This window comes from Rana temporaria, chromosome 3 (assembly GCF_905171775.1).
Source record: "Rana temporaria chromosome 3, aRanTem1.1, whole genome shotgun sequence".
NCBI lineage: Eukaryota > Metazoa > Chordata > Amphibia > Anura > Ranidae > Rana > Rana temporaria.
Genome location: NC_053491.1, coordinates 153,882,466 through 153,904,336, shown reverse-complemented (window position 1 = coordinate 153,904,336; position 21,871 = coordinate 153,882,466). Strand labels below are relative to the sequence as shown.

The 21,871-nt window shown below is 42.4% G+C and overlaps 1 protein-coding gene across 7 annotated transcripts in view; it reads left to right on the top strand.

Moving 5' to 3' along the window:
* The window catches only part of MLC1 (modulator of VRAC current 1), a 98,286-nt gene extending 76,592 nt beyond the window's left edge, over positions 1 to 21,694 (top strand). For 2 of the 7 annotated variants that reach the window (XM_040343668.1, XM_040343665.1), the window contains 5 exons: positions 6,689 to 6,745; positions 14,628 to 14,750; positions 18,113 to 18,280; positions 19,107 to 19,235; positions 21,517 to 21,594. In XM_040343668.1, the coding sequence (XP_040199602.1) occupies positions 6,689 to 6,745; positions 14,628 to 14,750; positions 18,113 to 18,280; positions 19,107 to 19,187 (429 nt within the window). In that variant the 3' untranslated portion in view covers positions 19,188 to 19,235; positions 21,517 to 21,594. Of the gene's footprint in view, positions 1 to 6,688; positions 6,746 to 14,627; positions 14,751 to 18,112; positions 18,281 to 19,106; positions 19,236 to 21,516 lie in introns of all 7 variants that reach the window. The other 5 variants (XM_040343671.1, XM_040343666.1, XM_040343667.1 and 2 more) reach the window with 4 other exon arrangements.
* The last annotated feature ends 177 nt before the right edge of the window (positions 21,695 to 21,871 follow it).

The window sequence follows — 21,871 nt, the reverse complement described above, 5'->3', positions numbered from 1 at the left end:
GAGCTGGGACCACCGTTTCCAAGGTTACTGTTGGTAATACACTAAGACGTCATGGTTTGAAATCATGCATGGCACGGAAGGTTCCCCTGCTTAAACCAGCACATGTCAAGGCCCGTCTTAAGTTTGCCAATGACCATTTGGATGATCCAGAGGAGTCATGGGAGAAAGTCATGTGGTCAGATGAGACCAAAATAGAACTTTTTGGTCATAATTCCACTAACCGTGTTTGGAGGAAGAAGAAGAATGATGAGTACCATCCCAAGAACACCATCCCTACTGTGAAGCATGGGGGTGGTAGCATCATGCTTTGGGGGTGTTTTTCTGCACATGGGACAGGGCGACTGCACTGTATTAAGGAGAGGATGACCGGGGCCATGTATTGCGAGATTTTGGGCAACAACCTCCTTCCCTCAGTTAGAGCTTTGAAGATGGGTCAGGGCTGGGTCTTCCAACATGACAATGACCCGAAGCACACAGCCAGGATAACCAAGGAGTGGCTCTGTAAGAAGCATATCAAGGTTCTGGCGTGGCCTAGCCAGTCTCCAGACCTAAACCCAATAGAGAATCTTTGGAGGGAGCTCAAACTCCGTGTTTCTCAGCGACAGCCCAGAAACCTGACTGATCTAGAGAAGATCTGTGTGGAGGAGTGGGCCAAAATCCCTCCTCCAGTGTGTGCAAACCTGGTGAAAAACTACAAGAAACGTTTGACCTCTGTAATTGCAAACAAAGGCTACTGTACCAAATATTAACATTGATTTTCTCAGGTGTTCAAATACTTATTTGCAGCTGTATCATACAAATAAATAGTTAAAAAAATCATACATTGTGATTTATGGAATTTTTTTTTTTGATTATGTCTCTCACAGTGGACATGCACCTACGATAACAATTTCAGACCCCTCCATGATTTCCAAGTGGGAGAACTTGCAAAATAGCAGGGTGTTCAAATACTTATTTTCCTCACTGTATACAATACGTTTTAGTGCAGGCTAGCACAATTTAATACCATTTTTGTTGAAATGTAAAAGATGACATTGTACTGAATAAATGTCAGAAACCATGACACAGACGGAGACAGAAAATGCAGTAAAAAAATCACACATTTTAATAAAATTTTTAAAATGGTACAACTGGTAAATGTAGTCAGAACAACCCATGAAATCAGGAAGCCAGATCAGGAACCAGAAGGGACATCAGCCATGCAAGTGTTCAACAGGAAAACAACATTGAGTCTCTAAATATGTTGACCAAGGCGAAGGCATTGAAGAAATGAACCAGGCAGTTTAAATAGCCAGAAGGGGCTAGCTGTAGGCTTGACTGACGAGCAGGAAATGATCAACAGGTGAGCCACTGTGAAATGGCGACAGATTACAGTACCTAAAAATCTCCATAGGTGATGCTTTAAAAGCCTTTACAGGTTACCAAATTAGAAGTAAATGTGAACTTTGGTGCTAGAATAATTGCTCTCAAAACATAAAAGAAAACAGAGGGCACACCATCCTAGCGCATTATCCTCAAAACATATATTTTATTATTGAAAAAATTGGTAAGTAATATAGTCACAAACTGGTGCATCAAAGCTTGCCATAAAACCATAACAACATTGAGTCCACAATACATCATAAATCGTAGTAGGACATTAACCACTTACTAACAGCCCTATAGACGATATATGTCTACAACTACAAGGCGGTTGCTTAAGTCTGGGAGGACGTCCATGGACGTCCTCCCAGAATCGCGCTTCCGCGCGCCCTCTGGGGCGCGCACAAGGGAATGTCCGTGACCGCCGGGTCCGCATCACGGATCACGGTAAATCGCCGCTGATATCGGCGGTTTACCACGTGATCGCTCCATCCAATGACGGAGCGATCACTTGTAAACAAACCACTGTCATGTGATGACGCCGGTTTCTCCCTCCCCTCTCTGTACCAGACGGTACAGTGTGAGAGAAGAGGAGGGGGGGAGCGGATGCAGCAGGAGTGCTATGGGCTGGATCTGTGACAACTGCAGTTACAGATCCAGCCATCCATCCCTGCTCAGCCATCCCTGCCCCATACTGTGCAATACTCCATACTGTGCAATACTCTGCAATACCCCACACTACTCTGCAATACCCCACAATACTCTGCAATACCCCACACTACTCTGCAATACCCTGCAATGTTGCCTATGGGGATTTTTAAGTAGCGAAGTTTGGCGCCATTCCACGAGCGTGTGCAATTTTGAAGGGTGACATGTTGGGTATCTATTTACTCGGCGTAACTTCATCTTTCACATTTATGCAAAAGAATGAAGAAAAAATCCGAAATTTGCTAAATTTTATAACAGAAACAAAGAAAAAAACATTTTTTTTTACAGAATTTTCAGTCTTTTTTCTCTTTATAGCGCAAAAAAATTTAAAACCCAACAGTGATTAAATACCACCAAAAGAAAGCTCTATTTATGCGGAAAAAAAGGACGAAAATTTCATTTGGGTACAATGTTGTATGACTAAGTAATTGTCATTCAAATTGTGAGAGCACCGAAAGCTGAAAATTGGTCTGGTTATTAAGTGGGTTTACGTGCCTGGTGGTTAAGTGGTTAAGAATCCAACAGGCTAACATGTTTCGAGACGCTTCCCTCTTCCTCAGAGCCAAACCAACTGTGCCTTGCATCATAATTTAAACGACCAAATAGTACAATTTGAGATATAACATGAGAGACATGTGTCCATATTAAACTGCATACATTACAAATCTTATGTTGCATAATATGTACAATATGTATTGTATGCGGTTTCATATGGACATATGTTTCTCATATTGTATCATTAGGATGTGTGATATGCAGTCTGCAAAAAAAGGGGTTGAATGAATGAATGAATGAATGAAAAATTTATAGAGCGCAACACATGCGAACTGAATCGCTTCTGGGCGCTAGTTGTCTGTGACTCATGACCTCAAAAGAGCAGAGTTTTGATCCGTCTTCTGAAAATCAGGTGGTTTTCCTCCAACCGAATGCTGGTTGGTAAAGCGTTCCATAGTCTAGGACCCTGGAAAGCAAACCTTCTTTCTCCTTTGGATTTGTATTTAGTTTTTGGTATCCTGACCAGATTTTGGTCGGTGGATCGCAAAACGCGATTCGAATTGTGAGGTTCTATCTTGTCGCAAAGATATTGCGGAGCCTTTCCATGGATGCACTTATGTGTCAGGCAGAGTGCTTTAAATGCAATTCTGTCTTTTACTGGCAGCCAGTGAAGGGTTCTCAGCGAAGGTGAGATTGATTCCCATTTTTTTTTCCCAGTCACCAGTCTGGCGGCCGTATTCTGTACGACTTGCAGGCGGGAGATTTGGTACTTTGGGAGTCCGAGGTACAGTGCGTTGGCATAGTCCAGTCTGGAGTTTATGATTGTTCCCACCACGACTGCTACGTCTTCTTTAGGGATAAATGGAATAAGTCTGCGTAGTAGGCGCAACAGATAGTGCGCTCCGCTGACTACTGACCCTATTTGTGCGTCCATTGTCATGAAGGTGTCAAAGATGACCCCGAGACTTTTGACTTTGGAGCTAGGGTTGATGATTTGCCCCAGAATGGGCGGTGGAGTCCAAGTTGTTACCACTTGACTCTTTCGGCTGGCCTGAAACACAAGGAGTTCTGTTTTAGAACTGTTGAGTTTAAGATGGCTATTGGTCATCCAGTTGTCAATCAAAGCAAGACATTTCTCTAAACTTGGATGATGATTCTTTTTGTTGCCGATGCGCAAGTACAGTTGCGTATCGTCTGCATAAGAGTGATAAAGTAGTTCTTGGCTACTGATAATATCAAAGAGAGGGCGCAGATAGATGTTGAAAAGCACCGGTGACAGGGGGGATCCTTGGGGGACTCCACATGACACCGTGCGCCTCTCAGACGTGAAGGAACCCAATTTAACTGTTTGTGAACGGTTTTCAAGAAAGGAAGAAAACCATGGTTAACGCTTGTTCACGTGGTGGGGAAGGAGCCACCATCTGACAAAAGACATATCATTTGGTCATTTAAGTGCTGATGCAAGGCTTGTTTTTTACACCTATTTAATTTTATTTTAATCGACTTTATTACTATAATATAAATAACAATCCCTTGTAATAGCTTAGTCAGTGACCGTTTCCCTTTATTGAGAGATCAGGGGTCTACTAGACCTCTGATCCCTTATCTGTCCACCAATGCAGCCAATCAAACCAAGTACAATTTTATAGGCTGCTTCCCTTGCTGGGACCAGCCAGGTAACCACTGAACTGAAACGGGAAGAGATTAAATTCTCATTGCTTTTTGCTTTATTAATTGCAGAGGACAGGGAGGAATAGATGTTCCTCCTTCTCAACTGTGGGCAGCAGACCTAAGTCCCAGGCACCCTGATGAAACAAGACAGCCCAGGGTTGGTGGTGGGCAAAAGGGGGACAGCCTTTCCGAGCTCTGTAAAAGGGATTGGGGTGCTGTAAAGCCTCATGGATTATGTTTACCTGAAAGATGATTACTGATTAACCAATTTGATACCAGGACAATAGGGTTCAAAGACTTTGTCAAGGTGTTTGTGTTTTTTGTATTGTACAATGGGCTTCCAGATTCCAGTTAGTCTGCCCTCCATCCTCTCAAAAACCCCCACATCATTTTTGAGGGAATGACTGTGGCGGAAACAAAAAAGGGAATGTGGTGAAGTGGCTCTTGTCCCTTAACACTGGGACAATATGCTTTTGAAAGGGAAGGAGAGGCTTTGTTGCCTCCTCTTGCAAGGTACCCCTCTGAATTTTGAAAGGCACTTGGCCTAATATATAGGCAATTCCATTGCTGATGTCATTAAAAAAAAAACTGGTTGACTGGGTGTTGATTCACAAGCTTCACCACCTAAGTTTAGTAAGAAAAAAAATCAGTGGGACATGTCCCTTGAGCTGCTGGTTGCAGATTTAGTTGAAATCTCAGTCCTCTAATTTCGGCCACCCCTTCACCAGTAATTTTTTAAAGCTGAGGGACCTGGCTGAAATGCGCCCGTCAAGAGCGCAGACTATGCCTGCCCTTCCTGACCCTCCTCCATTTATAGAAGACATACTATAGCTTTCATGAATGAAAAGATATCTTTGAATGGAGGGAAGGTGGATTAAATGTCCTGCTTTAAAAAAAAAAAATGTTTTAAAACTAATGCCGCGTACACACGATCATTTTTCAGCATGAAAAAAACATTGTTTTTCAAAAACATCATTTAAAATGATCATGTGTGGGCTTCACATCATTTTTCAGGTTCTGTAAAACGACAAAAAAAAATTCGAACATGCTGCATTTTTTAACGTCGTTTTAAACAATGTCATTTTTCGGGTTGTAAAAAATGATCGTGTGTGGGCTAAAACGATGAAAAAAACCTGTGCATGCTCAGAAGCAAGTTATGAGACGGGAGCGCTCATTCTGGTAAAACTACCGTTCATAATAGAGTAAGCACATTCATCACGCTGTAACAGACAAAAAAGCGCGAATCGTCTTTTACTGACACAGAATCAGCTAAAGCAGCCCAAAGGCGAATGGAACTTCCCCTTTAAAGTGCCGTCATACGTGTTGTACGTCACCGCGCTTTGCTAGATCATTTTTTAAAAACGATGGTGTGTAGGCAACATTGTTTTAATGATGAAGTTGTGAAAACTTTGTTTTTTAGACATGCTGAAAAACAAAGTTTTCTTTCATGCTGAAAAATGATCGTGTGTACGCGGGATTAGGATTTTATACTTTCAGTCACTGACCTAGAAAAAGTATGCAGATCTGAGTTTCTTTTGCCCATAAAAAATAAATTTAGGTCCAAATGATTGCTTCCAATGCCACAGTGCTCTGGTCAATGTGAATGTACCTAGGCACCCTTGTTCGTACAGTCTCATAGCAGTATATTTATAGTGTGAGATCCAAGGCACTGCTGTTTTTGACTGAGTTTTAAGAGATTTGGAGTGAAATTAGTTGATGTTGCTACATGTTTGTGTTCTGATCTGTGCATTGGCCCCACATGGATGTACACTTGGGGATGCTCTTGAAGATCCATTCAGCCCTGTGCAGCTGCCCACTTGTCATTATTGATTTTATCAGGCTGCTTGCTTGTTGCTGTATAGAATGCCAGTTTCTCCCATGCTGGTAAAGATGTCCCTAGGCATGGGTGTACAGGCAAGTACGCCCATACCAAATAAAGCCTTAAGCTGCCCATACACAGATTGAAATATCGATCAGTTCAGCAGGGAACGGCCTAATTTTGATCCATGTATGGGCAAGCTGGTTGTACACAAGTCCACCTATCGATGACTTGTACACAACAAACCTGTCTGTATTTTCCTGACAGGCAGCACTGATCATTGTATTCTGATGGTGCAGAAGGCTCCCCACTATCAGAATACAATACCACAGCAGGAAGTGTGGATGGAGGAATCAAGGCATTTTCTTTCATTTAACCCGCTTGCTGAACAAAAAACATGCATATTGTGTGGACGTGGACTGCCTTACACTTTAAACTTGGTTCATACATATAGATATTTAGTGTTCTACTTATGATCTTCGTCATTCATAGAATCAGTTTTCACTCACAAGGTGTGCCTCGGTATATTAGGTAATTTCTTATGTTATTGTTCTGATTAATCAGCATTATTAATGATATTACTTTATTATGTTTATGCATGAAACTAACATAAAAGGATGCATTTTTTTCCAGTGTTTCCCATGTGCCATTGCCAGCTATGTTGCAGCGGAATTCCCAAGCCAGTGTGTGGTAAGGCTAAATTCTAAACACAAAACTTTATCAAAATAGAATCTGTTAACTAAGGCTTACCATAATGAAAAGTCATGTATTCTGATAACTGTGTGTGCTATGTGGCTGATTTACTAAAAGATTTGAGGCTGCTAACTTAATTAATGAAGGCACATCTTTACACAATTTATTGTGTAAAACAGGGATTTAGGGCCAGATTCACAAAAGAGATACGACGGCGTATCTCCTGATACGATTGTCGTATCTATGCACCTGATTCATAGAATCAGTTACGCATAGATAGCCCTAAGATCCGACAGGTGTAAGTGACTTACACCGTCGGATCTTAGGCTGCAATTCCAGGCCGGCCGCTAGGTGGCGATTCCATTGCGGTCGGCGTAGAATATGCAACTTACTAGTTACGCCGATTCACGAATGTCCGCTTTGCCCGTCGCTCTAAATTTACGTTGTTTCCGTAGAGATACGTCGCGTAAAACTAAGCATGCCCTCTAGGTGGTCTAACCAATGTTAAGTATGGCCGTTGTTCCCGCGTCGAATTTTTAAATTTCTCGTCGTTTGCGTAAGTCGTCCGTGAATGGCACTCGACGCCATTTACGTTAACGTTGAAACCAATGACGTCCTTGCGACGTCATTTAAATGGTCCCCGCCCAATTTTAATTAGGCGGGCTTGCGCCGGGCGGATTTACGCTACGCCGCCGCAAGTTTATAGGTAAGTGCTTTGTGAATCAGGCACTTACGCTGTAAACTTGCGGCGGTGTAACGTAAATAGGATACGTTACGCCGCCGCAGCGTAACGTATTTCTATGTGAATCTGGCCCTTACTTTTTACATGATTGTGTAAATAAAGTGAATCACAATATTTTTGTGAACACTTTTTAACCACTTATGGACCCATTCACGCCGATATACGTCGGCAGAATGGCACGGCTGGGCACAATAATGTACCTGTACGTGTCTTATTAAGCCCAGCCGTGGGGTCGCGAGCGCACTGCCGGCGGCGCGCTCGCGACCCAGTCCGAAGCTCCGTGACCGCGCCCGCGGGTGTCCCGTGATTGGTCACCGGAGCTGAAGAACGGGGAGAGGTGTGTGTAAACACACCTTCCCCATTCTTAATTGTTGCAGTGTAATTGATCGTCTGTTGCCTGCTATAAGGAAAGATGATCACTGATGTCACATGTTAGAATTAGAATTACATATGAGGTCACAATTAACCCCTACAGTGCCCCCTAGTGGTTAACTCCTAAACTTCAATTGTCATTTTCACAGTAAACAGTACATTTTTATAGCACTTTTTGCTGTGAAAATAACAATGGTCCCAAAAATGTGTCAAAATTGTCCAATGTGTCCGCCATAATGTCGCAGTCATGAAAAAAATCGCTGATCGTCACCATTAGTAGTAAAAAAAAAATTATTAATAAAAATGCAATAAAACTATCCCCTATTTTGTAAACGCTCTAAATTTTGCACAAACCAATCGATAAACGCTTATTGCGATTTTTTTTTATACCAAAATAGGTAGAAGAATACGTATCGGCCTAAACTGAGGAAAACATTTTTTTTAATATATATATATATTTTTTTGTGGGATATTTATTAAAGCAAAAAGTAAAAAATATTGTATTTTTTTCAAAATTGGCATTCTATTTTTGTTTATAGCGCAAAAAATAAAAACCGCAGAGGTGATCAAATACCACCAAAAGAAAGCTCTATTTGTGGGAAAAAAAGGACGCCAATTTTGTTTTGGAGCCACGTTGCACGACCGCGCAATTGTCAAAATTGACGCAGTGCTGAATCGCAAAAAGGGGCAAGGTCCTTAACCTGCATAATGGTCCGGGTCTTAAGTGGTTAACTTTAGTAAATCATCCTAACTGCATTATAGATGCATTTTTTTTCTTTGGCCATAGTTCTACTTGAATACGCAAAAAAAGAATTACAAAAATATTAAACCTTAGCTAGGGAAACAAAAAGTGACACACTAAATCTCTACATAATTGATTTAAAGACATCAAAGTCCTGCAAGTTGTGAAAGTATTTGCTACATATAAAAAATCTGAATAAAAATGCGCTAAGAAATATTCTGAATGAAAAGTGTAAGCAGCAAACCTTCTGTGAGACATTTACACAGTAGAGTTTATTTACTAAAGCTAGAGAAGGCAAAATCTTCTGCAGAGAATCCAATCAGCTTCTAACCTTAACTTGTTTAATTAAGCTTTGGCAATAAAACCTGGAAGCTGATTGGTTTCCCTGCAGAAGCGTGATTTTGCACTATCAAGCTTTAGTAAATAAACCCAAGTGAGTAAATATAAACTAGATAAGGGGGAAAGTTAAGGGGCGGACTGACCATCGAGGCACTCAGGCACTGCCCGAGGGCCCCATGCCACCAGGGGGCCCCATCAGAGTTGCCAGGCTCATTAAAACCAGGGACAGTATGTAAAAATCTGTGTTTTTTTTACATCTGTCCCTGATATGTCCAAAACCGACATGCTTTTGATGTGAAAATCCTGAGATTTTACCTGCTCCGCCTCTGTAATGCCTTCTGGCTTGGTGGCCATCTGTAAGCCCCATAATCTTCTATTGCCGGGGGGCCCCATGAGTTGTCAGTCCGCCCCTGGGCATGCTATTCAATCATGTATATAAAAAAATGGGTGTATGCAGCGCTAGTAGCATAAAATGAAAGTTAAGAGTCCACAGTGTTTAAAGTAAAGTCCTTGTTCAGGAAAGGAAGCTGGAATCACCCACGGTATAAACAAAGACACAATTAGGTGAGCATGAAATTGTCCTCCACCGAACATCAACACACCGGGCCTCTTACCAAAGAAAACAGACCACTGGATTACAGGTGGTCAAACAAGCATATGTCCACAGCGCCACAAAACCACTTCAATTGGATCATAGATGGCTGGGTCTTGTAGTCTTACCAAATGGAAGATCATAGGTGCATACATAAAATACAAGAAAGGCAACTCCTCATGGTGTAGAATTAAAACTAGGCAAAATGTATTTTAAAAAAACTCACATTTTGATAAAAACAGGCATATCAAAGGCTGTAGTCTGTCATGAACAGCATTTGTTTCCAACCACAAAGATGGGCGCAGTTGAAACGTGACAGTGTCGTGATGACAGAGCTCCACCCTCTGCTGCGTTTCTTCCAGCTTCCTTTCCTAAACAAGGACGTTAATTTAAACACTATGGACTCTTACCTTTAATTTTATGCTACCAGTGCTGCATACACCCATTTTTTATGCTTTTTATTGTCACCATACAATTTATGCCAGCTGCTTCTGTAATACTATATACAAATGTAAAAATTTGATGATTAGAACAGTCCACAAGTGATGTGAAAATAAATCCTGAGCTCAATCTCCACCATCGTAGTGATCTTAAATATCAGTGCCACCAACAGCTGAAAGGCTCGCTTACCAGCTCCTATTGATCCCTCGTTACAAGGGATCGTTAACGCTTGTGGCTTTAGCCCAGCCAAGGCCTTTCTCCAGGTCCAGATAGTCTCCCAACAAGATCACCCCTTGGCACCGTATAAGATGTGAAGATTTCTCACTCAGGTTCCAGGTGATGCATCTCCACCATCTTGAGGAAGCACAAATACTACATATAGGCCCGGATTCACATACATCGGCGCATATTTATCCCGCTGAGCGTATCTTTTTTAAGCTACGCTGACGCAGCGCAGAGAGACAAGCACTGGATTCACAAAGCTGCCAAATCTGCGCTGGGTTTCTTAGGCGTAAGTCGTCGTAAGTGGAAGTGATGGGCCGAGCGCCAGATAGATACGAATAACGTCCCGTGGACGCATTCCAGTGCGCATGCTCAGAATCACATCGGAACGAATGCCTAAGATACGACAGATCACTGCCTACGGCTTGAACGTAACCTACGCCCAGCCATATTCACGTGCAACGTAAAATACGATGGCGTGAGTTCCCTGGTCCATACCTTTGCATGGGTTGCGCCTCCTATATGGGGAATAACTTTACGCCGGACGTACGACTTATGCAAACCGCGTATATTATGCGCCGGGCGCAAGTACGTTTCGTGAATCGGCGTATCTCCCTCATTTGCATATGTGCATAGAAAATCCATGGGAGCGGCAAATGCGCCCAGCGTAAATATGCGCCCACGATACGCCGGCGTAGGCAAGTTACGTCGGTCGGATGAAGCCTATTTTTAGGCGTATCTCAGTTTGTGGGCACGGCGCATAGATACGACGGCGCATATTTACACTTACGCGGCGTATCTCGAGATACGTCGGCGTAAGTGCTTTGTGAATCCGGGCCATACTGTTCCTCTTCTGTTTCAGTGTTTGTTTTTTGTTTTTTATTTTATTAAGCTGCAGATTTAAATCAAGGCAAAGGATGATCACAAGCAAATACTGGTTTTATTTGTGTTTTTTTTTTCTATACTGAACTAGGAAGTTTACAGTGTAATAAAAAAATGTACTCTTGAAATTATTTTGTTTAACACATTCTTGCTTTACATTATTATTGCATGCTCACATTCTTTCAACTACGCAAGACATTTTGCATATGTATTTCAGCTCAGCTGGGTATTTTTAGCTGATTGCCTGAAGCTCTATTTGAGAAACCACCAAATCAATATTGTCTGGACCAAACCAGAAAGTTGTTTGTTTTTTTCTTTTATGAAGCTTCACAGAGAACTTTGTTTTGATCATTACAAAAGTAATTCTAACTTAAGAACCATTTATATCTGTGTAACCTAAAGCAGTTGTAAAGTGAGTGTGTGTAGAAGGCCAAGTATGGTGGTCTGAATTTATAGGAGGAGCCGGGGGTATTTAAGTAGCCCACTCACCTGTGTTCCTTGTCGGTTCCAGTGTGCAATACTACACGACACTAGGCCGACTCTCCCCAGCTCACTCCGTGTTCGTGAGTCTGTGTGTTCGATTACAAGTGTGTTGCGGCTTCTCAGTTTGTGGTCTTCGTCTGCGGTTTTCACTTGCTGTTGCAGGTAGGATTCAAACCTTTTTAGTTTCATACGCAATCTTACGGTTCGATATGTTTCCCATCTCGCATCCCTTTCGTACTTTTTTTTTTAAATCAGATAAGTGTTTATTGAAACATTCACAGTTTTACACAGATAAGACAGTTCTCCACAGCACATACATATGGCAAGCCCTGAACGACATAACATGTATGATAAGAGAGAAAATAGACATAAACGAAAAAACATCAGTATCTTTCGTATACATGCATGCCCCTTGCTCCACCCTCCTGCACCAGTACTCCCCCAAGATCCACTGTGCGTGTTCTCCCTCCCAGCACCAATAATACATTCAACATGCCTCGGCAGTCCCACATATGTACATTTCTATAGGCACCTCAGAAGTCTGGTCATGACTAGTTCCGCAGGGCTCAGACCTGGAGTATCCAACCACATCCCCCATATCCTCTCAAATCTGCCGGGACTCCCCCTATGTTGGTAGATGTATTTTTCCATTACCAATGCCCTTCCCACATGGGATATCCAGGATGAATGGGTCGGAGGGGAGATAGATTTCCACCCTATCAGAATTAATTTTCTAGCCTGGAATAATGTCCTTGAGACAGCCACCCTAGTTGTCTCCTCAGGGATTGCATCCTCCAGCACCCCCAGCAGGCAGCAAATAGGATCTACCGGGACCTTCGTCTGAAACACCGAGTTAATTGTCTTCACTACCTCGCCCCAGTACCTGTGTAGTTTTGGACAACGCCACAGGAGATGTATCAGGTCCCCCTCGTGCTGCTGACATCTGCAGCACATCGGGTCCGCCCGCCTACCCATCCTGTGCAACCTCACCGGTGTATAGTGGACCCTTAATAATATGTAGAGCTGTGAAACCTTTTGAGCGACGTTCAGGGAGCATGTAGTTAGGGACTGAAGGGCTTCCTCCCACTAGTCTCCCGTCACCTGGCCGAGATCCCTCTGCCAGGCAGACAGGGCCCCACATGGGTAAGCGTCCAGGTGTCTGGACAGTAGCATCTGATAGCACTGAGAGATAATTCCTTTGGTCTCGGAGGTATTGTTCAGCAAGTGGAAAACTGGGGCGGGTGACAACGTCCACTCCACAGCATTCCCCTGTGCTGCCACCGCATGGCCAAGCTGACGATATGGAAACCACATGGACGCTGGAAGATCAAATCTAGCCTGCAACTGAGTAAACGTCAGTAGCCTGCCATTTTGAAATATCTGAGACAGCATTGTTATCCCATGCACCCCCCACCTATCCCTTTCGTACTTAGCTGCCTCCGAGTTGTTGTTGGTCGTGTCCAAACATCATTCGGCACAGGTTTAGTAGATTCGTAGGCCCCCTCTGCCTTGTTTGTCATCCCATCCACAAACATATGATTTGTTTGTAGATCCAAGCCTCCGAGCCGCTTTCAGTCATTGTCCGATATCACTCGACACAGGCTTTGCTGGTTATATGATTCACTGTCTATACTGTCTATGGAGTTGCCGCCTCATCCATTTGGAGATTAGCAAGTATTGATTGTAAAACAAGGGAAGCCCAAAAGCTTACGCTGCACTCGAAAAAAACAATAAAAAAAATATGAATATAGAAACAGCTGCCAGCACATTAAAGTACCAAAACTCAAACAGATTAGATTATGCAAAGTAGATAAAAAATTATTTTCAAATAATTTTCAAATTATCAAGTGAAAATAAAGAAAAATAACAAAATTTGTTTTCCATTGAAATTTAAGTCCATAAATGACAAGGGGATAACACCCATCCGTGTAGGTATAGATAATAGACTGCAGAGGAGGAAATCGTGAAAAGATTCTTTATATAAAGTGCGTCCAGCTCCACACCCAGGTGAGTAAGTAGCCTGCTTACCAGATAACGGTGACCACTGAACAGTAGTCTCACCCAGCTCAAAGACATAAAAATAAATGCTTCCATAGTGCAGTATGTTGAACAGAATAAATTTAATAAAAACAAATAGATTGCACTTACAAGATAGAAACCGTTCGATAGAGATAAAGCAGCATGTCTTTAAAATCGAAACCGCGGCGTCTCCATCAGCTTCACTTTACTTTCTATACTGTTTGCCCATCCACCTCCTGAAAGGAAAAATGTGAGGACGTCACCGTCTTAGGCTACACCCTAGTTATTTTTCTTTATTCTTTATTTTCACTTGATAATTTGAAAATAATTTGTTATTAGCGCTGCATATTCTAGCATGTATTGATTGCACGGGTTCTGTGGCTGATTGAGGTGGTAATTAGACCCACCTGGTACCTTTGATTTCACTTTGATTAGCTAATGGTTCCTGCCTCTGTGTGGTATGAGGAGAGGAATACAGAAAAACGCAGCTGCAGACAGTCACAGTGCTGGATCGAGATAGGACTCAGGTAAGTATAAGGGGAGGTGATATAACTACTGAGAACATTTTTACCTTAATTCAGGAAATGCATTAAGGTAAAACATTTCCTGGCTTTAGTACCAATTAAAGTAATCAAATACTTTGCCTAATTGCAAAGCCTAGTACACACTATTATTTTTTTTCATTCAACCTGCCAACTGTCAGCTCCGGTCAGAACCGGTCAGTCCCCCACTGGGCTATTGTGTTCTGACAGGGGGATGGCCCCCCCACCAGAACACTCTGATCAGAGCTCCCTGCCATTGGCTGGTTGTCCAGCATGCTCGTACGACAGAAGTCGGGCAAACGGCTGGCTTCTGTCAGACAGACCGACACGGGCTGAATGTCGGCCTTTTTTTTTTTTAACCGGCTGTTGTCTCCCGACATTCCGCCTGTGTGTACCCAGCTTAACAATGATTTAAGTTGATCGTTAATTTATGTTTTGGCCATCTTTTTTTTTCTTTCTTTTTTTTGGGAGGCTTTGCTTAACTCTTATTTTTTTTTTCCTAGGTTGAAGTTCTGATAGCTACTAGCAGTATTACAGCTCCATTATTATTTACTACTTCATCTTACTTGTCTATCTATGTCATACAGACAATTGCCATTTTTAAAAACTACCCACCTGATGTAACGGTAAGCTTCCACCCTTGGGGAGGGGAATAATTAATATAGTCTTTCATTTGGAGTGATTAGCTTGTGACTTTTGCTGTTTTCTTAGCTTTACCAACAATGATGCATTCATGCCCTAATGGATATAAACATAATGGGTTGTTTAAATAGACCCTTGCACTACATGGTTGTTGGCATATCTAAAGAAGAATATACTGACACTGCAGAGTCAGGCTGTAACAGTTGTGGTGAGTGTAAGGCCTTGTACACACGATCAGTCCAATCCGATGAAAATGGACTGAAGGACCGTTTCATCAGTCCAAACTGACCGTGTGTAGGCCCCATCAGTCCGTCATCCTTCAGTCGCAAAATTGAGAACTTGCTTTAAAATTGATCCGATGGACGCCTAACTGATCGGTCCAAACCGATGGTTAGTACGCAAAAGCATCGGTTCCAAACCCGCGCATGCTCAGAATCAAGTCGACGCATGTTTGGAAGCATCGAACTTCATTTTTCTCTGCACGTCGTTGTGTTTTACATCACCGCGTTGGACTCGATCGGATTTTGAACTGATGGTGTGTAGGCACATCAGACCATCAGCCTTCAGCCTTCAGTCCATTTCATCGGATGGACTGATCGTGTGTACAGGGCCTTAGTGTTATTCTCCAGGTGCCATTTGTAGAGCCCAGAGGATTTCAGAATATTGAAAGCATAGTGCAGAAATACAGTTTACTGTACAGGTGTGTCTTCACTTAATTCTACAAAGTCAAGTCTGTTTTAAACAAAAACAGTATTAATAATACATGTGAAGCCTATTAATGTCTGAAAGCCGGTTCAGTTCCTCGACCCCAATGATGCTTTAGATCTGATCTTTGTCTTTTCTCTGACCCTGGATGGTCCTCTGATGATTCAGAGAGCTGTGCTACGTACTGCCATTAGCATCGCTCGCTGCTTCAATACATTGGGGCTCATTGCTGACACAACATGGGGGAGGGGTCATGACACCCTTTTATTCATAATGTTCCCTCAGTCTTCTGGGTTGAATTATGCTGGGCATCATTCATCCCATAAGAGTGAGGGTATGTTGTGGCCAAATGTAAATGCTAAGATTTATCAGCCTGAGTTACTTCTTTTTTTTTTACCCTGCCTGGAGGTCCATTTGAATAGGAAAAACTAAATATTGGAGTAAAGCACCAATATAGCCTTACAATATATATTTATATATATATATATATATATATATATATATATATATATATATGTTTATATTTATTTCAGAATTGCTAGGAGATGTACATTAACACAGCCCTCAAAAATTTCACTCGCCTGCTCGAAATTGGCAAATGGAATTTAATGCAGGGCGAGTGAGAAGCGGGGGTGGACCAGGCGGACCATTTCCTGGCTGAAGCGATCAGCCAGGAAACTGTCAGCCAGAGGACACACAACGGCAGGACCGGACTGCCCTGGTGCCGCTTTGAGCTGAGGTGAGGAGGCTGCAGCGCTCCCCTCCCTCTCTCCTCCTCCTTGTCTTGTTTTATCGCGGGGATGTCCCGCTGTGTGTCATGGAGCTGGCTGTGTCTGTGTTCGGTGCGCGGTGTAACAAGGTCCCGCCCCCTTAGACCGGCTTGTGTGATAGTATCAGTGTTCCGCCTATGAAACTAGCCATCTGTGGGGGGTGGGACCTTGTTACACTGCCCGCTGAACACAGACACAGCTAGCTCCATGACCCACAGCGTGACATCCCCGCTGTGTGTGCGATACATCCAGGGGTTTCCAGGTGAGTCTCTATTGATGTTGGGGCATAGTAAAGCTGCATTAATTGGGCACCAAAAAGCTACATTGATGAGACACAGAAAAGCTGCATTAATGGGGCACAGTAAAGCTGCATTAATGGGGCACCAAAAAGCTGCATTGATGGGACACAGAAAAGCTGCATTAATGGGGCACAGTAAAGCTGCATTAATGGGGCACCAAAAAGCTGCATTGATGGGACATAGTAAAGCTGCATTAATGGGGCACAGTAAAGCTGCATTAATGGGGCACCAAAAAGCTACATTGATGGGGCACAGTCAAGCTGCATTAATGGGACACAGTAAAGCTGCATTAATGGCTCACAGTCAGGCTGCATTAATGGGGCACAGTGAGGCTGCGGGCACAGTGAGGCTGCGTTGACAGGCACAGAGAGGCTGCTTGACAGGCACAGAGAGGCTGCTTGACAGGCACAGAGAGGCTGTGTTGACAGACACAGAGAGGCTGCATTGACAGGCACAGAGAGGCTGCGGGCAGTGAGGCTGCATTAACGGGCAGTGGGGCTGCATTAACGGGCAGTGAGGCTGCATTAACGGGCAGTGAGGCTGCAATGATGGGCACAGTGAGGCTGCATTAATTGGCACCGTAAAGCTGCATTGATGGACACAGTGAGGCTGCATTGATGGGCACAGTGAGGCTGCATTTGATGGGCACAGTGAGGCTGCATTTGATGGGTACTGATATGCTTTATGTTAATATTGTTAAAGTTGTTGTTATTTATTTTTGGAACTTGATTCTGCTGAAAACATTTAACAGTGTAATTTCATGAGATAATTTTCAAGGGCGTGTTTAGGGGCGGACTTAGGGGTGGGGCAGGGGAGAGGTTGGGTGGGGCAACTGGTGGCGAGTAACTCTTAAGGTCTGGCTAGTGGCTCAGGACTTGAAATTCTGAGCCCTGCATTAACACATACAGTACTTGCACAACTATTTGGTACTGCAGCAGGAAACTGGAAGCTGCATTGATATGTCATTAAGACAACTAGTTCTCTGCAAAAGGGGAATACATGCTGCTACATGAACTAATGCAGCTTCTCTTATAGCAGCGTCAATGCATCTTCTATTTGGGTTTTAACTTCCCTCTTCTTTCAACTCCTTTCAACTTTCAACTCCTCCCACTAAAGAAAATAAAGAATTAAAAGAAAAAGAAAATATGAAAAGCTGCAAAACTACACGTTTATTCATTGACTTCAAGCTCAAGTTAATATATTTACACATATACACTTTTATAACCCCTCCCACTAGCTGAAAGTAATTTGTCTGAGATAAACTTGGCAAGATTCGGGTTGTAGTTCAGGAATGCAATATTATATAAATTATGAAACATTAATTTGCTTGAGAAGCTATCCTTGCTTATGCTGTCTTTTTTTTTTTTTTGTATTCCAATTGCATTAGAGGCATATGCTATAATTATATCCGGGGCTTTTGTTAGTCACCTTATGTTACTTTAAAAGCATGCATATCAGAGAACCGATTGACAGGCCTAAATTATAACTGACATATACCTCTAGTTGACAATCAACCTATCATCTCTCACAATAGAGCGACTCAGACTCACCTGTAGATCTTTTTCTCTTCAGCACTTCTATGAAGTGTTGCTCTTACTCCTGATGCTGATCCTGTTGGTTCAAGCTGTGCTCACAAATATCACAGTCATACTGTGCGTCCAATATAAATCACAAATGAGAATGCTGGATTCAACCTGGAATGTATCATATGTGGATAAGTCTGATCAAAGAAATAATGAAGTAAGTGCCATTTAAATACCAACCACAGTTTAACAAAAGCAATTAACTTTCAGTTACTAAAGCAATGGTCTTACTTAAAGTGGATGTAAACCCTAAATGTCTTTTATGTCACAATGTACAGTATAAGATTTCCTATCATATGTGCCCAGTCTTTCCACACAGAGTTAATCCAGCTCTGAGCAATCCTCTTTTATTGTTCAGTGAAATAAAACGGACTTACAGAGAAAAACCTTGGTCCATTCCGCCCCCTTGCTGTGAGTGACAGGTTATTTACATATCTCATGCACTAGCTTCAGACAGGCATTATTTTTTAATTTCCACCCCCACTCCTTTTATGAAGTCATGTGGTTACTTTTACAGGTTTTGACTGGATTTTAGTGATCATAGCAGAATTCAGTGTAAGAAATACACAGGAAAAATGCATGTTGACAAGGGGAGTGCAGAGGAGGGCGGGGCAGTCTACTGACATCACAACTCCACCCACCGAGCTCCAGAATACAGATCCACCCACAGAATCTGCAGTTTTTGAGGTCTCATAACAGACAGAGGGGAGACATTTGACAGGTAAGGATACATGCAGGAGGCATATATTTCCTTATAGATCAGCACTATGGCAGTAGTTTAGAAAGGATGAGAGTGGGTTTACATCCACTTTAAAGCTTAATTCCACACTATCATTTAATCAGCATGTTATTAGTTCCTTATCTTTACAATGTAACTAGGATTTTTTCTTGTCTTTAGTCAGCTTAAAACTCCCCTTTTTAGTTGTGGCTATGATGACACATGGCTGCAGTGCCATTACAGCCTGTGTTTTGTTAATGGTCAGGTGTATACAGGGGACGAGGCAGTAGCACTGGTGTCGGCAAGGAGTGGAAGTACAGCGGAAGCTGTACAAATACAAAACTAAATAGTTTTTGCTTACTGATGAAAAGCAAAAAGCCCAGATGCAATAAAGGTAAGTAGTTATTACGATATGTAAATATATTAAAATCTTGGTATTTGGAGTTCAGCTGTAAATCACACCTCAACTTTTATTAAAAAAAAAGAACATATTTTGTACATTTAACCCATTTTTAGAATGTACGGTTTCCTACATGTCTTCTCCTATAAAGTGAACAGAGGGCATCATTTCCCCTCAGATTCTATTGTCAAGGCTGTAACTTGCACAGCATCCATTTAGGTGGAACTTTTTTCCACAACTGAAATATAATCAAACTTTGTACTGCTCTGTTTGAACTTGCCAATGTCTGGATGCAGCATGGCTATACATGAGGTACACTTTTTATGTTCTTGCTTTTCTACAAATTAAGTAGATAGTGAAGTCAAGAAGGTGGGGGAAGTGCCTGTGCTGCTAATCATTTAGATATATAGGCCCAGATTCTCGTAGAATGGCGTAAAAATGGGCGGGCGTAATGTATCTGATTTACGTTACGCTGCCGCAAGTTTTTCAGGCAAGTGCTTTATTCACAAAGCACTTGCGTGTAAAGTTGCGGCGGCGTAACGTAAATCACCCGGCGGAATTCAAATTCGGCGGGTAGGGGGCGTGTTTCATTTAAATGAAGCACGTCCACGTGCCGAACGAACTGCGCATGCGCCGTCCCTAAAATATCCCGGCGTGCATTGCTCTAAATGACGTCGCAAGGACGTCATTGGTTTTGACGTGGACGTAAATTACGTCCAGCACCATTCACGGACGACTTACGAAAACGACTTAAATTTATAAATTTCGATGCGGGATTGACGGCCATACTTAACATTGGTTGTGTCTCATATAGCAGGGGAAACTTTACGTCGGGAAAAGCCTAACGTAAACATCGTAACTTTACTGCGTCGGCCGCGCGTACGTTCGGGAATTCGCGTATCTAGCTAATTTGCATACTCGACGGGGAAATCAACGGAAGCGCCACCTAGCGGGCAAAAAAAAATTGCAGTTAAGATCCGACGGCGTAAGAGACTTACGCCTGTCGGATCTAATGAATATCTATGCGTAACTGATTCTAAGAATCAGTCGCATAGATACGACGGCCCAGATTAGGACTTACGACGGCGTACATGGCGCTGCGCCGTCGTAAGCCCTTTGAGAATCTGGGCCATAGCAGTCGAATCTGGGTTATCTGTAAGGTATCCTTGGCAAGGGGGGGGGGGGTGGGTAGCTTTTCACCTCTTTGAGGTTTTATTGCATACTTCTTTAGTACAGAATCCTACAGGTCAGGAACAAGCCAGAGCTTCAGGTCAGGTCAGGAAACAAGCAGGAACCTCCTCATGTTACACAGGTGTTGCAGCACTAGGGAGACTGCTAGTCTAGATGCTCATTGTTGTGTTAACAGGTGGAAGAAAGAAAGGGCCCAAGGATAATGCTTATCAGCTGATATTGTCCTTGGTCAATGGCTTTAGTTTGTTTTATATTCTTAATTGATATATCTATTTTCTGCTGTCTGGCAGTGTGCCTATGTGTCACTGATAAAGGCCCTGGCAATGCGTATCCATAATACCATATACTATTAGTAACATCTCTGGCAATGTATATCTCTGGTTGTACATGATATCAGTGATGTCTGTTTCTGATACTATTGTGCAAGGAATGTCCTTGTTACTTGGCACCTCTGGTAACATTTGTGTTTCTCTCCTAATCTACTGGTGTACAGTTTTTTTCCCTTCGGGCCAGAAAGCCATGATGCGTTGGAAGAGGGGAGTTGGAAGTTGGGTATAAGGGAGGGATGTAAATTATTGTATGAATTACAGTCTATTAGGGCAGTGGTCTCCAAACTGTGAGGCCCTTTGCTTGTGTTAATCTGGTCTTTGGGGCACTATATCACCAATGATGGGGCACCATTTCTCCTACTGACATCATCAATGGGACACTATTTTTCTCATAGATATCAACAATGGGGCATTATTCCTCCCATTAAAACCAATGATAAGGCACTGATGCCGGGGCATTTTCTACTCCTACTGCCCATAGGCTGGCCCCTAAAGCCTGAAGGATAGTAAACTGGCCCTTTGATTAGAAAGTTTGGAGACCCCTGTATTAGAGTATAAAAATAATACATATTTGATGTACAAGGTTTTTTTTTTAGTTGGAAAATGTATGTATCCATGTGTTATGTTTACTGGAGTATGTGAAGAAAGGATTTGACAGGAAAAATTATACTATATGGCTCTGTAGTTAAACATTCTTTTATCAGATTATTCAGTTTTTGGGGTTTTACTTTCTATGTACTTCTTTTTCCTTGCAGGTTTCCAACAACACCCTGAGAAACTTTGATAAAGAAAAAGCTTGGAAAGCTGTCATGGTACAAATGACTCAGTAGTACCTTTTATCTAGAGAAATACCAACAACACTGCAACAAAATCTCAACATTCATCTGTTACCAAGGGAATGGGACATAAATAAAACCTTTCTAGTAAAAGTTATCTGCATTGATCATTGTAGTGAGTTCTTCAGCCCCCATGTACCTTCCTTTGCTATTTATAAACTGACAGAGTAGGATCCCTTGTTATGCAAAAGAATTACCTTGGAGCAAAATCCTAAAGCAGTGACATTTTTGTACTTAAAGCAGAACTAAAGGCAAAACTTTTTTAAAGTTTTGG